General features: G+C 45.6%; 1 protein-coding gene across 1 annotated transcript in view; it reads right to left on the reverse strand.

The window, feature by feature from the left end:
* Positions 1-1,201: 1,201 nt before the first annotated feature.
* snd1 (staphylococcal nuclease and tudor domain containing 1) overlaps positions 1,202-16,489 on the reverse strand; it is a 1,128,702-nt gene continuing 1,113,414 nt past the window's right edge. Inside the window, 2 exon segments of the mRNA XM_038812228.1 lie at positions 1,202-2,496; positions 3,183-3,227. Coding sequence (XP_038668156.1) covers positions 2,431-2,496; positions 3,183-3,227 — 111 coding nt within the window. The 3' untranslated portion in view covers positions 1,202-2,430.

A 16,489-nucleotide genomic window follows, 5' to 3' on the forward strand; every position in this document is an offset into this window, starting at 1 on the left:
TATTTTCATGTGTGTATTACTTTTAATTTCACTGTTGTGCAAGGTGCCAGGGCAGTCATTTATTAAAACATCATTCATGGAATGGATAGTGCCGTGGCTATGCCAGCATTTATTGCCCATCCCTACTTGTCCTTGAAAGGTGGTGGTGAGCTGCCTTCTTGAACTGCAGCAGTCCATGTGGTGTAGGTACACCCACAGTGCTGTTAGGGAGGGAGTTCCAGGATTTTGACCCAGCGGCAGTGAAGAAACGGCAATATATTGCAAAGTCAGGATGGTGTGGCATGGAGGGGAACTTCCAGGTGATGCAACCAAGCATCTGCTGCTCCTGTCCTTCTAGATGTAGCAGTCATGGGTTTGGAAGGTGCTCTAAGGAGCCTTGGTGAAATCCAGCTGAGCATCTTGTAGATGGTACACATGACTGCCACTGTTTGTCAGTGGTGGAGGGAGTGAATATTTGTGGATGTAATGCCAGTCAAGCAGACTGCTTTGTCCTGGATAGTGTCGAGCTTAGTGAGTGTTGTTGGAGCCGCACTCACTCAGGCAATCAGAGTATCCCATCACATTCCTGATTTGTGCCTCGTTGATGGTGGACAGGTTTTGGGGAGTCAGCAGGTGGTCTGCTCTTGTAACCACAGTATTTATATGGCCAGACCAGTTCAGTTTCTTGTTAATGGTAACCCGTAGGATGTTGATAGTAGGGGATTCAGTGAATGCAATGTCACCGAATGCTAACACTAGCGAAAACCAAATAACTACCAGCTACCTTATTTAATAGCAATAAGAGATTTAAATTAAATCTCAAATCACTTTCATTTCCATTATTTTGCTAGTTATGCCATTTTATATTGACCTTACCAGCTGTGCCAAACTTATAAATGCTACCTAAATATGCAGGAAGCGCCTTCCCTCCATCCAATGGCCATTTAAAAAGTCCAAGTTCTGCATTTGCTGCTCTGTATATATCAAACCCAGCTATTATCCGTGTCTGAGAAAGTTAGATCTTTCGTATGACACATCCACAGCTTGCCTCAGCCACCCATTCTCAGAGGATGGGAGTAGTTATCCACTTGACTGGGAACATGTCAAAGTGGGAAAGCTTTCTGAACAATGTACATCTCCAGGGTGGGAGTGAGGTCCTGGGCAAGGCATTGCTCCCTGACCACTTAACAAACTAGTGTTGCAGTAAGTGAGGACACCAAAGTGACAAGTGGCATGTTGCCAATGCTACTTTTATTGAGACTGTAAGCATTAAATATAATGACAAGACAACGTCAAGTGAGGAAAGGGGGATGGGGAGATGGAAAAAAATCATTAACTGTTTGTTTACAGATTTACAAATGAAAAGAATAACTTGCAATCAAGTCACAAGCAAAATAAAGAGAGAGGCACACAGCTGCCTAATATAGATTCCTCTGCATCAGCTATCTGTACCCACATGTTTTGTTCAAGATAAGCGACTGACTGCTAAACAGACTGTGCACAAACATCAGAGAGTATTCTGTCGGCACTTTGTATCAGATCTGTATATGGTCCAAGCTTGAGCAGACAAAGGACTCCCAACACTGAGCAGTTTGGTTAATATATAATTAAGACATTAAAAAGATTAACTCAGGTATCTCCATTTCCCATTTTGTTATGGTTAACCAACGTGTGTGGTGGTGGGACTGGGGCGGGGAGGCCCATGTACAACAAAATCCTAGACCTGCTTTCATAAATGGGCAAAACACCGAGTTTACACAGGAGGAAATTGTTCCGCTTTGTCAGAACGCAACAGAAAAAAAACATCAAAAAAGTGATGCGATATGTCGGGTTCTGAAATTTAGAAACATTTATAAGTCTCACTGGCAATTCCCCTTTAAGACTCCATCTGTCCCGATCTGGAACATCTGCTCCTGAGTTTTTCCTTGAACAGGCTTGCTTTAATTACCTGTCAATCAGATGCTGGGCTGTCGGGTGCGACTATGTTGTCAGCAGCCTCTTTGAATTACTGGATCCCATTCGAGATCGACTTGGTTCCTTGCCTTACGTGATTGCGAACTAAAAATTTATCAACGTATATATTTCTTTCAAAGCCAATATGAATGAAAAAAATCACCAAATTAACGATGTTGATTTATTCTGCATTTCAGAAGGAAATTAAAGGAGAGAGAGAAAAAAAAAGAGAATTTCAGGTCAAAGCAGGCAAGTAGTTTTCAGTTCATTTCACAGATTAACATCATCGAACAATCATGATTAGTATCTCAGCTCCTGGCACTGCCAACTGCTCATCTGGCGGTGCTGAGAGACGCGTGCAATGAGACTCTGAAAGCCTGAAGGGAGGAAACAGAGAAAGTAGGACCAGAAGTTTCTCTTTTTGTGGACAGGGAGGGCAGTAAGAGAGTTGAGGGGCAGAGGGAGGTTAGTGTGTCGCCGTCATCACGTCTGGATCCTTTAGCGTCTGTAACCAAATTCGTCAGCGTCATCAGCTCGGAAATCGCCATAACGCCAGAGGTTCAGCTACAAAGGAAAGACAGCAGTGTCAGCACAGTAATGAGTGAAGCCAGTAAAACGGGGTGAGTATTTTAGCACTGAGGCACTATACATATTGTGAGGAGAAAGAAAGAGGGAGGAAAGAGTTAAGAGATGGAAGAGAGAAAAAGAGGGAAGGGGACAGTGAGTGGAAGGAAGAGGGAACCAGCGAGAGGAAGGAGGGAAGAGAGAACCAACGAGAGGAAGGAGGAAAGGGGGAACTAGTGAGAGGAAGAATGGGAAACAGAGAGCAAGGAAGGAAGGGGTAACTCGTGAGAAAAAGGAGGGAAGGGGAAATCAGTGTGAGGAAGGAGGAAAGGAACGGGACAACAGGAGAATGAGGAGGACTAGTGGGAGAGGGAGTGAGGAGTGATAGTGAGACAGGGAGGGATGGACAGCAAGCAAGGGAGGGATACCATTATAAGGGAAGGGTGGGAGAATGGAATTGAAGAATGGAGGGAGGGAACATAAAGGGAAGAACAGAAAGAACACAGTGAAAGAGGAAGAGAGAGAGCCAGTGGAAGGAGGACACAGAGAGAGGGAGAAGGGTCAGCGACTGAAAGAGAAATTGATTAAACAATTTAGAGTTAGAGAGAGAAAGAGCAAGTGAGAGCAATGCACATGTGAGAGAAACAAAGAGGGAGGGAGAGTCACTGACTCCATGTTGCTCTTACCCGAGCAGATTTGGCAGCCTCCTGAGCATTCAGGTATTCAGTAATCTGTGGAATAGAAAATCAGCATTTAGTTTAACCATTTTAGAGTTAAAATACTCATGATATAGTTTAGCAAAAGTCTCGTGACCAGAACCGTCATTGCTTGTCAGCTTTGCATGGTGATAGCTCTCTGTACCAGAAAATCATAGTTCAAACCCTCTTGCCGGCCTTGTACAAACAGCTCAGGCTGACACTTCCGGACAAAGTGTTGATCTACTTATTTTTGGATAAGATGTTGAATTGAGATTTCATTTCCTTGACCAAGTGGACATAAAAGATATCATGGTACAATTAAAAGAAAGAGTTTTCCTAGTCAACATTTATTCTTCAACCAATGTCACTAAAAAGAGAGTAATTGGTCATCTGTTTCTTCAGTTGGAGTGTTTAATTGAGAATAATATACATTAGCTGATCCGTGGTATTGCCTGATGTTAATACTAATGAAGTAGACACGATGGTCTTGGTTTGATTCCTGTTGTCTGCCAAATCAACTCATCTTCGGCCATGTCAGGGAGAGAAATTATGGACTTTGTGCTTCTCCTGTTTTCGGGCCCATTATGCCCCATCCCTGTCAATCTTGCTAAAAACAAACTGGGTGTTAAAATTCCCTAAATAAAAATAGTTTGACGACATAAGTCCTTCAGTCGCTGAACAGCACTTTTGTGAAGTTCTGACAGGCACTCTATAAATGCAGGGTTGTTTCTATTCAAAACTTTTACAAGACACAATTGGACATGAAAGTGAGATAATATAAATCAGCATCAACTTCAGATCCAGTCGCATCAACAAGGAACTCAACTGAGCAACAGTATAACTTCTGGGAAAAGTAATCTGAAAACCCGAAGGTGAATATTGCAGGATACGGTACCACACAAATCCCCTAACCTTAGTAATGCATTCTGGGTTTTGTGGCACAATGCCTCTGTCATTAAATGCACAGTGTAAACTCTGAGATCTGTACATCAGTGAGATGCACTTGTACATCATTGCATGTAATAATCAGTAAATCAGTGGATCAGAAAGACTGAAGAGTTCCATAAATGCACCCTACTCATCCTCAGTGTACAATGCTGCCTGAGCCACTCAATTGTCCTGGTAACCCAGCTCATCAGCAATGTTTAAAAGTGAGGCCATATGATGATGCCTCAGTGTAATCGCTGTCCCCCGCACCTCCTTAAAGGTTGTGGTCATGATTTTCTGAATGCTTTACCTTGTGCCTCAGGTCTGAAAAAAGCACCTGAAGCGTCCTCAGCCTCAAAAACAAAAATCATCCCTATTGCCCAACAAACAGGGCTATCCTTCCTCACACCAGGCAAGCAAAGGAGGTGGGACTGGCGAAACTGGCACATCCTACTCAGCCAATTATTAATGTGGGTCCGGCAGTGTCCAAAGCAGTCAATGTGGCGCTTAGACAATCCCGATTGACCGGTTATGTGCCCAAGGATTGTTGTTGTTCTGGTAGTGAGTCCAGGGCTCCCTAGAACACTGGCCCTGGTGTTGTGTACCTTATGCACCCGTTCTCCCAGGCCTTGATCTCAGGTAGAATGGATGATGAATGCCAAACCGGCCAGTTGGTCCTGGGTTAAAGAAGGGGGTCACCATCCATTAGCATGAACCGGAAGTGGTCTCTATTTTAAGTGGGATGCCGGTGATATTGGAAAATTCACATTTTGGTGATGGTGGTGGGCTTTCTTGAGCAACTGCTTTTACAATTGAGTATCTTACCAGGGAAATTAAGAGTCAACCGCACACCGCTCTTTGACTTCACACTGTTGCCGATGATTGACATTTGCTGCTCATCTTTTGCGAGTCTTCAAGTTGGAGTACAATTCGAGCATACGTTGCTAGTTTGAGTGGGGGCATTGTAGGTCTTCGTTTGCTCATGTAAGGGATGCTGCTGCATGCTCCTTCCTGCAATGGCATTTTTCGGTGGCAATCCAAAGACATAGTTATTCAAATGTCCGTGCTCCAGTATGGAGACTTTGCCACCAAGTGCTTCAGTCACCTGCAGACTGCTCCTAGTTGCTAAAGTCAATCTGACATTAAAGGACATCTCGCTTGCATGAATGCTTGTATCTTAGTTCCGGCTGCCTAACCAGCCCCTGGCACTATTAAGCTCTTCATTATTTGGCAACTATCATCCATTCTATCGCCTCGGCCTAGCCATTGAAGTTGACATCACTTGAACATTGCCATGATTTAAATTCAGTGTTATTTAGTTGTGGTGCGACTTTAGGCTGACCATCTAAGTCACTGTCAATGGTTTTGCAGGTTGATAATGACCCCAAATTCCTCGATAGTGGTTGAGAAGACTTTTGAAATGACAGAATCATATAATTTACAGTGAAGAAGGAGGCCTCTCGGCCCATTGAGTCTGTACCGGCCCTTAGAAAGAGCTCCCTATTTAAGCCCATACTCCCTCCCTATCCCCGTAACCCAACTGAAGGTCAACAGATGGACGCACCAGCAAAATAATCAACAAACAGGAGTTCATATATCAGAAATGAGGAACACAGTTGTCATAATTTACACCAGTATATCATGGTGCAGACACACACTGATGGACACACACAGGGACCAATCAATATGTACAAACACCGCAGCCAATCACCAGTTAGTGTTAGACGTATTTAATGCTGTGGTATGAAGAGGCAAAAGTTCTGCTCCTTTTTCACCAACACACTTTTATTTGTTCCAACTGACTCTACACAGAACTCTACACATCACCAGATGCAGAGGCCACTTGAAGCCCCTTTACATATCAGTGCCAATCATTGAACATTTAACACAAATGAGACAACTAATTGCAATGTCTCTTAACCCATTACTTAACAGTTAGAATACACAAACTATAAAGGCAGAGGGCACCATGGTTCCCGCTCATTCTGGGTGCTGCCTCTCAGTGTAACAAGAACTCATCCAGTCCAGTAGAGACTCATACCACATGCTGAGAGAATCAACTGGTTCGGACAAGGCTTAGGTCTCTAGTTTAAGTTAGCATCATTCAGACCCGTGGCCTAGTGGTTAGCACAACCGCCTCACGGCGCTGAGGTCCCAGGTTCGATCCCGGCTCTGGGTCACTGTCCGTGTGGAGTTTGCACATTCTCCCCGTGTCTGCGTGGGTTTCGCCCCCACAACCCAAAAACGTGCAGAGTAGGTGGATTGGACACGCTAAATTGCCCCTTAATTGGAAAAAATAATTGGGTAATCTAAATTTATAAAAAAAAAAGCATCATTCAGACCCACAGTCATCGTGTGTTAGTTAGTTAGAAGTTAGTTAATAAAATTGAGTTGAGCCGTCATCAGTGTTGGAAGTGTCTGTTCATCTCTCAAGTCTACACTCGCCAACACTTCATGGTACCAGAAGTTGAGGGATGCTACCACTTCTGAGACCTACCTTTCAGTGATCTGCCTTCCACCAGTCTCGCGCCATCCTACAGAATGGACTCCGTTTGCCCGCCGCCGCCTCTCCGCATTGCCGGGAATCTGGGCTCGAACTGGAAACTTTTCAAACAGCACTTCCAGCTGTACCTCGAGGCCAGGGACCTGGAAGCTGCCTCGGACGCACGGAAGATTGCTCTCTTCCTCTTCACAGCCGGGAACCATGCTCTGCACATTTTCAACTCGCTCACCTTCGCTGAGGGGGAGGACAAATCGAAGTTCAAGACCGTAATTCTAAAGTTCGACAGCCACTGCGCGGTCGAGGTCAAAGAGAGATTCGAGAGATACATGTTTCAGCAGCGAATTCAGGGTAAGGACGAGCCTTTCCAGTCCTTCATTACCCACCTCCGCGTCCTTGCGCAGTCCTGCAACTACGGGTCCACCTCTGACTCCATGCTCCATGACCAGATTGTTTTTGGTGTTCAATCTGAGCCCCTGCGCCAGCAGCTACTAAAAGTAAAGCAGCTCACTCTCTCCCTGGCCATTGAGACCTGTGTACTTCATGAACATGCCTCCACGTGCTACTCCTACATCCAGGCTGCTGAAACAGCACGGCAAGCCCCTTACGAGGCAGAACGGGTCCAAATGATTAAATCTTTTCAGGCTCTGGATCTGAACGATGGCGGCCATTTCGCGCGCTTTTCGCGGAGTCCCGCGCTTACATGCAGTGAGCGTGCTGACGTCACAGACCGCTTCGTGCAGGTGCGCGCCACACTGGATCGCCCCATGCATGCGCGGTGATGCGACGAACGTCCCGACGCTCCGGCGTGCAGCAACTGTGGCTCCGCCCACTTAAAGCAGCAATGTCCCGCGAAGTCCCGACACTGCCTGCAGTGTGGCAAACGAGGCCACTACGCTACAATGTGCAGATCTTCCCTGCCTGCTTTAGGAGGTCCATCCAGCCCCACAGAGACGTCAGGGCTATCCAGCCTGCCATCAATGAACCTACTCCAGACCTTGCTTTCGACTGTGCCTGCGATGACCCACAGGTTCTGTTCCAAATTGGCGCCGTTACCACGAACAGGATGTCCCTCAAGTGTGGCACCGAACTCGTCCATGTCCACAGCGTCGGCCAGGATGATGAGTGGTGCGCCACCCTTACGGTCAACCGTTACCGTGTCAGGTTCCGCCTGGACATTGGCACTTCTGCCAATCTCATCGCGTCGTCTGATTTTCGCAAGCTCTGCGTACAGCCTGCTTTCCTGCCATCCGCGTGTAAATTGCTGGACTACAATGGCAATGCCATCGCCGCCAGTGGCTCCTGCCGGCTTGAGGTGACACATCGTGCTCACACAGTCATTCTCCCGTTGTTGCTGCCTCAAAAGCCTCCTTGCTTGGTGCGCAGGCATGCAAGCTGCTCCACTTAATGCAGAGAGTACACTCTCTCTCTTCAAGCGATGTGTCTGCATCCTCTGACACAGACTTCAGGGCGCAACTCGACTCCATCATCCAGCAATACCATGATGTCTTCGAAGGCATGGGCACGCTCCCGTACACGTACAAAATTTTTCATCAGTGTTGGAAGTGTCTGTTCATCTCTCAAGTCTACACCAGCTAACACTTCAACGTGTGGATGTAGAATTACACAATGGTAAGGGAGAGAAGATTCCCATCCTTGAAGGACATTTGTGAACTAGTAAAGTTTTTGCAACATTCCTTCAGCTGCCTTGTCATTATTTTCTGGTACTAGCCGGCAGGGTAGCACAGTCGCTAGCACTGTTGCTTCACAGCTTCAGGGTCCCGGGTTCAATTCCCGCTTGGGTCACTGTCCGTGCGGAGTCTGCACGTTCTCCCCATGTCTGCGTGCGTTTCCTCCGGGTGCTCTGGTTTCCTCCCACAAATCCCAAAAGACGTGCTTGTTAGGTGAATTGGACGTTCTGAATTCTCCCTCTGTGTACCCGAACAGGCGGCAGAGCATGGTGACGAGGGGATTTTCACAGTGACTTCATTGCAGTGTTAATGTAAGCCTACTTGTGACAATAATAAAGATTATTAAATGACCAGATTCACTGACTACAATCTCACAATTTACCATTGTGAGGTGTGAACTCCCAACTCTGAATCTGGCTGGATAGAGTGTCAGTTAATGTCAGTATAGAGCTCGACTTCTGATTTCCTCCATTGCCCAGTGTCTTTTGTGGATCAGTAGTAACGCTCTCACATCTGTCTAAAGTTATGAATTCAAGTCTCACTCAAGGACTTTACAAAACCTAAATAACCCAGTACAGTACGAAGGCAATGCAGAATCCTCTTTCCAATGAAATGTTAAATAATTTTCCTTGTCATGCCAAGAAGATAGAAAAGAAAAGCTATGTGTCTGTATCATCCTGGATTCTTCATACAATTATTTTCTTGTATGGATGCATAAACAAGGAGCTGGGGGGGGGGGGGGGGGGGGGGGGGGGGGGGAAGAGAGAGAGAGAGAGAGAGAGAGAGAGAGAGAATCATTGCAAACCTACTTCCTGTGTTGTGAGTGTGTAGAAAATAAACTAACCTTCTGACTGTACCCTATCTGTAGGGTTATTAATAGAAGATTGGATCATTCCAAAACTGAGGGGTTGGGGAAAATACACCAGCACTTATAAAGGGGAAAATCAAGTATCCAAAACACCTTTCTGTTTAGGGATGGATGATAATGGAAGAAATCAGAGCGGTTTTAACTTAAACCACTTCCAGTCCGTAACACGATCAAGTGGATGTCAAGGACTCAGTGGTTAGCACAGTTGCTTCACAGCGCCAAGGACCTAGTTTTGATTCCCGGCTTGGGTCACTGTCTGTGTAGAGTCTGCACGTTTTCCCCGTGGTGTGTGGGTTTCCTCCGGGTGCTCCGGTTTCCTCCCAGAGTCCAAAGATGTGCGGGATAGGTAGTTTGGCCACGCGAAATTGCCCTGAGTGTCCAAAAGGATTAAATGGGGTTACGGGGTTAAGGTGGAAGTGTGGGCTTAGGTAGGGTGCTCTTTCCAAGGGCCAGTACAGTCTAGATGGGCTGGGTGGCCTCCTTCTGCACTGTAAATTCTATGATCCCATAGCAGTATTTGAAGAGAAAGGGAGTTCTCCCCACTGTCCTGGTCATTATGTATCCCTCAAACACAGTGAGCAGGTTACCCCGATCGCCAAAATCGTGTTTGGCGATTGGCCAGAGAATCCCCATTTACGCTGGAATCGGGGGCGGCGTCGTTTTTGCGATGCTCCGCCCCCTCAAAGACAGCATACTCGGGGTGTATGCTGAATGCTGTATCACCTGAGGCCCTCCCCTGATGGGCCAAGTCCCCAATGGCATGGGGTGCGCGTGCTCACACCATTCGGGAACCTCGCGTGGCGGCTGCAGACTGAGTCCAGCACTGCCAGAGTCGGAGGGAAGCCATTCCGCGGACAGGGCCGGGGGGGGAGGGGGGGGGGGGTCCTTAGGCGGGGGCACTGGTGGGGGGTGGCGAGGCTGGCTACAGGGGGCAGGTATGTTGCAAGGCACAGCCATTCTCCGGCCGTATCCGCAGGTAGCGGCTTTACGCTGCGCGGCTGCTAGCCCCCCCCCCACCCGACGGAGGATCGGTGCAGGCGCAGCGCCGACTTTCCGGCTGTAAGACCAGACTGATCTTACGGACATTGCCGCAGGATCGGAGAATCCAGCCCAATATCTGGCAACTATCACAATGCTGTTTGTGGGGCCTTTCTGTGTCAATTGGCTGTCTCGTTTCCTACATTACAACAGTGGCTACAAATCAAAAAAGCTACTTCATTAGCTGCAAAGTGCATTTAGGGTGTCTTAAGGTCGTGAAATATTCTGCAGAAATGCAAATGTTTATTTTTTTACCATACAGTATAGATCGATGCATGAAAAGTGGCTACTGAGATAGAGGATTGGTATAGATCTCTAACAAGCAGTTAACCGCTTCAGAAGGAAAGGAACGGGATGAAAAATTGGTCAAGAAAATTAGCATGAAAGGAAACAAAATTAAAGAACAGCTACATCACTTTTATACAATATAGCTCAGTTCAGACAGTTGCTCACTGGAGCACTCAGGCACTGCCCTTCACTCTTCAATAAAGCAGCTGTAATTCTTTTATTGGACTTTTATGGAGCTATATTGAAACCTACAAAAATAAAATATCACATTGGCTGGCATATGATCCTTCATTTTAACTGCATGCTCAGCAATAGTCTGGGCAGAGATACAGAAAAGAGACAAAAAGATTGTGCGTTCCAGATGGTGGATTAGCAGGAGGTTTCCCAATGTGGAATACAGCCTTCTGGGTGTTTCCAAGCCATTTAACAGAGCTGCACTTTTAGAGCTGCATCGCAGTGTGTATTATAGGATGTAGTACTGTCAGTTCTACTGTCAGTGAAACCTGACAATTTGTTGACTGGCACCAGAAAAATGACTATGAAAGTTGCTAGTCTTTTAGAACACACAACTGGTTCACAATTTTCCCTCAGGAAAGATGGTCCATCACCCCAACCTGGTTTTACAGACACGTGAATCAAATCCCTGATGACATGATTTAAGTTTTAGTGTCCTCGTGGAAAACAGGGGTGGGAATAAATGCTGCTCTGCCGTGTTGCCCATATCCTGAGAACAAATAAAAGAAAACTGTCTCGTTACTCTACCATTATCCTCAGATCCCTGGAATCCACGTTCTGTAATATGCTCACTGAAATATTCTGCCTTTTCCCCTTTAAATTCATCTCACTGACCCAGATTTTGACACAGCAGAGCCTTATATTCTGCACCTCCATCACTTCACTTTCTTCCTGTCCCCAAGTGTAGTTATGCAACTGGACTAGTAATCCAGAGATTAAATCCATGAGCGCGATTTAACGCGCAAACAACAAAGTCCTGTTTTGGGCATGTATAGCAGGACTTTATCGGCACCTGCAGCACCACAAATGACCCCGCTATTAAACAGGGCTCTAGGGTTTTTTTCTGACCTCGGCGATGCCGTGCTTACCTCATTTCCTGCACTAAGCTCAACATGTCAGTGCAGGAAGAGATTGGGGCGCCCGTTTAAATTGCCACCCTAATCTCTTGACAACGCTCAAGACACCCCACCGTGGTCTCCAGAAGGCTCATTTAAATGCTAATCTGGATCTCGCCCAGTGAGAGAAAGATCCAGATCACAACCTCGTTGCATCACCGATTCGGGCTCAATGAGGCCATCCGATCGTGTCCCTTGAATTCAAAACACATTACAGCAGTTGAAAATTTGAACTCCATTTTAAAACTCCGGAGTTATAAAGTTGGTACCAGGAACAGTGCTTACAAAGATATCAGATTATCAAAAAACTCATACCAGTTTGCTAATGTCATAAAGCGAAGGAAAACTGCTGTCCTTACCCATTTTGGTTTATATGATTCACCTGAGCAAGGAGCAGTGCTCCGAAAGCTAGTGATTTGAAACAAGCCTGTTTAAACCCGGTATTGTAAGACTTCTTACTGTGCTGACCACAGTCTAACGCCGGCATCGCCACATCATGGTTTATATACAACCCACATTTTCTCACCAGCGGAAACGATTGCTGCTGCGTCCGTAAATTCTCCCAACTCGATGCTAAACACATTTCTCACTGGTATTCTGAGCCCAGCTTTCAAAGAAACGTGCAGCGGAGTGTCATTCAGAGAACTCCATCGGATCGCTGTAGAGTCAGGGGAAGCTAGGACCTGCGTGCATGTGGTAAAGTGGTTTAGTAGGTGGGGGAGGAGGGTAGGTGGGTCAAGTGGCTAGGTAAATGGCAGGGGAATGAGGTGGGTACATGGGTGAGGTTTGTAAGTGGATATCTGAAGATGGGTAAGTGGGAAGGGGACAGATGGGTACATGGGTGAGGTGGATGTGGGTGAGGTGCATAAGTGGGTAGATGGGTGAGGTGGGTAAGTCAGTAGGTGGGCACGTAGGTAGTCAGGTCATGGGGGTTCTCGGGTGATCAGGAGTGTAGTCCTGGTGGTTGGGTGGAGGGTAGTCAGGTTCGAGGTTATTTGGTCAGGTTGGGAGCTGAGGAGTGGACAGGTCAGGAGGGTAATTGGGTTGCGTGGGGAAGATCAAGTCAGGAGGATAGCCGGGTTTAGGATGGTGATTGGGTGCTCTGGGGTGGTCACCTTGTGTTTGGGGTAGTTGGGTTGGCGAAGTAGTTAGTGTTCAGGGGGTGTGATTGGGGGCCAGTTGTGTAGTTATCCAGATATTAGACTAGGTTTTAATCTGCCTAACATTTCTTGGGTAACTGCCCAGGTAGGGTACCTCAGAACTATCTAAGTCTGACTCTAGCTCGGAGTTGGAGACATTGGTGGAGAGTCCTGAGGAATTGCCCAAGTTGAAACTTCCAGGGAATTCCCAGAGAGGGCCTCCTGTCAGGATTTCAACAGGGTCTCGATGTGCATCTCAGTTGTCTAGTCTCTGACAATCCAGAGATTGGAACATTTGGCCCTGTGACTCCAGTTACAAACTAATGTGGCTGAATCGTAATTGTCCTCAAAGGTGACCTAGAAAGATACGCCGCTGAATTAAACCTAGCTTCTATCCTGTAAATACAATATCTAACAATGGAGTGGGAGCATCTTTACTACACAGACTGAAGTGGTTCAAAGAAGAGGACCACCAGAACCTTCCAGAACTAGTATTCATACGTAATAAATGCCACCAATGCCCACATCCCAAAAATGATTCCTTTTAGAAATCAGCACCATAATGATGCAATTGTGCTCACTAACCATTCAGTGCAGCTCCTTGTCTGTAAAGTGACAGCTTCAGGGATCTTCTACACAATTTTCTGTGCACATTTTCAACAGAGGACAGGTTACAGGAATTATTAAATTTGTGCACTTATTCCTGTCTCCCCCTGCAGTTTCAGTATTACAGAAAGGTTATCTAGGTGATACTGCAATAATCCTTTTACTGAAGGTAAATTAAAATCTGGCCTAGCATACAAATCACTGAGGGGGCAGAATCTGCCACTGAAGCAATGATAATTCAACTTGCAATGATCAAATTAATTGGCTGAGCGTGTTGAATTTCCTCAGCTCCGCCCAATAATTGTGAAAATGCAGATTATGCTATAAAATCTATGCAAAATCCTTAATTAGATTTCAGTATCATGTTTTCAAAATATTAAGGGGAACTGATAGGGTAGACAGGGAGAAATAATTTCCATTGGCTAGGGAGTGGAGGACAGAAAAAGCTAAAGGTTTCTGTATATCTTACATGACTAAATTATCTTAGAACAACGCAGAGATTACTAGTTCTAAATCTTTATTGGCACTTCGGAACTTCCAGGAGTTTTACGCACACGTGGAGTTTGAGCAGAGCTCAAATCCTTTCAGAAATTTCAGGGGCAGGATTCTCCACATGTGTGATTCTCCGTTTTGCCGGCAGCCCGGGGGTTTCCCGACGGCATGGGACTGCCCCACAATGGGAAACCCCATTGACCGGCCAGCATAACGGATAATCCCGCCGGCAGGTTGGGGCAGAATTGTGCACGGCGGGGCGGAGAATCCAGCCCCAGATTTCTCAGTTCACTAGTTCCACCCTAAGGAGTAAACAATCGAGTAAATGTGTAAGGACCAGTGAGCAGGCCAACATAATCAAACACAGATCAATCAAACCATTGAACACCATACGCCTTTCAATGGGTGGAACAAGTTTTGATGTCTCTTCCATAAATGGCAATAGATATGTGGTCAATTGTAAATATTAAATCTGAGATTGCTAGATGTTTGTTATCCAAAGGTATTAAAGTATATAGGGCAAAGGTGATATGGTTCAGCCTAGCCATCATTTCATCGAATGGCAGAAAAACAGGCTTGAGGGGATAAATGGCCTGCTCCTGTATCTATATTCCCAGGCATCCGTTCTTCTATAAACTATCCAAACTTCACAATTTTATAAGATTACAGGCAGTAACTTACTCCTGCTATATCCATTGCATTGTATAAAAATCATCTGTACCCCATGATAAATCCCACTGTCACTCTCCAGTAGCTGTTATTCCACACATAAATCATCTGTATCTTTCAATTAGCTTCCAGCTTAATACTCGACCTGGATTATCTATAAAGGGGACGAAGGGAGAGATGGTGAGGGAAGAGGGAGATTATTTTTTTACAGATTGGGCTGGCAGACCTGAACCTTCAGGCTCTCTCTTGATGAATATGATTTGACAAATGGTGTGTGCATTAGTGCCTTAATATTCAACCGGAAGGGTGTCATTTGTCATGGGCTGGTTAGAGTGAAAGGAAGTTTTGAAAGACGTCTCAATGAATTCTGGAGTCTAAGTAAAGTCTCCCTAAAATTAATGTAGTTGCAATGAAACAACAGAATAATTGGGCTGCAGCCACACATGAATGTCAATTTCTGGGGTGACTTTCTGATTAAGTTTATTTATGTCGCTATGAACTACCTCAATGCTTCTCATCCCCCAAAAAAGTCTCCATTTATATTTGTGCGAAATGCAACTTATCTTGTAGTTGAGAGTGGGAAGTTGGGAACTCCAAATTCTGACAAACCTTGGAGTTTCCAGGTATGCAGTTCTTTGGGCCAAGGATAAGTCCAGCGTACCAAAGTAGAAAGGAAAAATGACCCGAAAATCTGGATGTGACCGGGACTGGTGCACTATTGAACAAAAGTGTCCCAGGCAGTGGACAGGGAGAGGGGATAGGGAGAGACCCCAAACGTGGAGTCTGAGAAATAAACAGGGACAAGAGGTCCCAATTGAGATGAGCAGAGAAAGAGGCTCCAAGTAGGAAAAGGGCTGTGGCTGGAAGACCTTAAGTGAAAGGGGCTCGGGAGAAGTCTTGAAGATCCAATACAGCAACAGAAGGTTAGTGACTCAATGCTGCGAGCCGTTGGAGTGAAGGCACTCCTTTGAAGCAGTGGTGCTCTGCTAAACGTGGCTGAAGGGCTTAGTTGTGCTCGTCATTTGGTGCTTAGGTGCTGACTCTGGAATCCAGGGGAATGGAATCTCAGGAGACGAGATTGAAATCCTGTGGTTTGGACCATTGTGTCATCTGAGCTGGAGCAAGTTTTGAGAAAATTCCAAACCTTTCTATTATCTTTGATGGTGAAGACTGGAACCTCTCACGTTAGTGATAGAGTTTTAACAAGATTGGTTGACTCTCAGTGTTTACTGATATCCGGGTAGGTTGTTAAGAAATCCATGGACTCTGTCTTGGTTGCATCTGCAATTTACTGTGCAGTGTGGCATGTTTGACCACAGTTTGCCTCTTAATTTACATGTCTCTCATATTACCTGCGAATGTTCGTGTATAAGATGGATACTGTAAACTGTTTTATCTTCCTGACCGTATATAGTAAAATTCATTTTTGATTGTTTAAAACCCATGAAATCTTGTGGCTTTATTCTCTGAGCAAGTGTCTTCATCTCAAACTTTGCCTACCTTAAATATTATCAGTTCTTAATTAGATCTTACCAAAAACTTGGGGGTCTGGTGCAGGATCATAACTTCTATTCCTTTCAAAAATGAAGTGCAAAAAATCTTTACAGTGCTTTCAAAATGTAGTAATTGATGCATTGCAGGAAATGTGGCAGTCAATTTGCGCACGGCGAGGTTCCACAAACAGCAACATGGCCACTAGATGACCTGTTTTAGTGATGTTGGTTGCAATTAAATATTGGCCACGACACTGATTTGTGCTGTGATATGGTTCTGAGACCACTGGCAGGCTCTGCCATCAGGTCCAAATGTCCACTCTTTATTTTATAACTCGAGTAATGAACACTGGCTATTAATCGACTTGAGATTTCTCACATCAAAGCTTGATCGTGTTCATGGATGCAGTTTTCAGATGTTCACTGGAATAATGAACAGGGACTGAAGATCCAA

Source organism: Scyliorhinus canicula, chromosome 11, assembly GCF_902713615.1.
Source record: "Scyliorhinus canicula chromosome 11, sScyCan1.1, whole genome shotgun sequence".
NCBI classification, from domain to species: domain Eukaryota; kingdom Metazoa; phylum Chordata; class Chondrichthyes; order Carcharhiniformes; family Scyliorhinidae; genus Scyliorhinus; species Scyliorhinus canicula.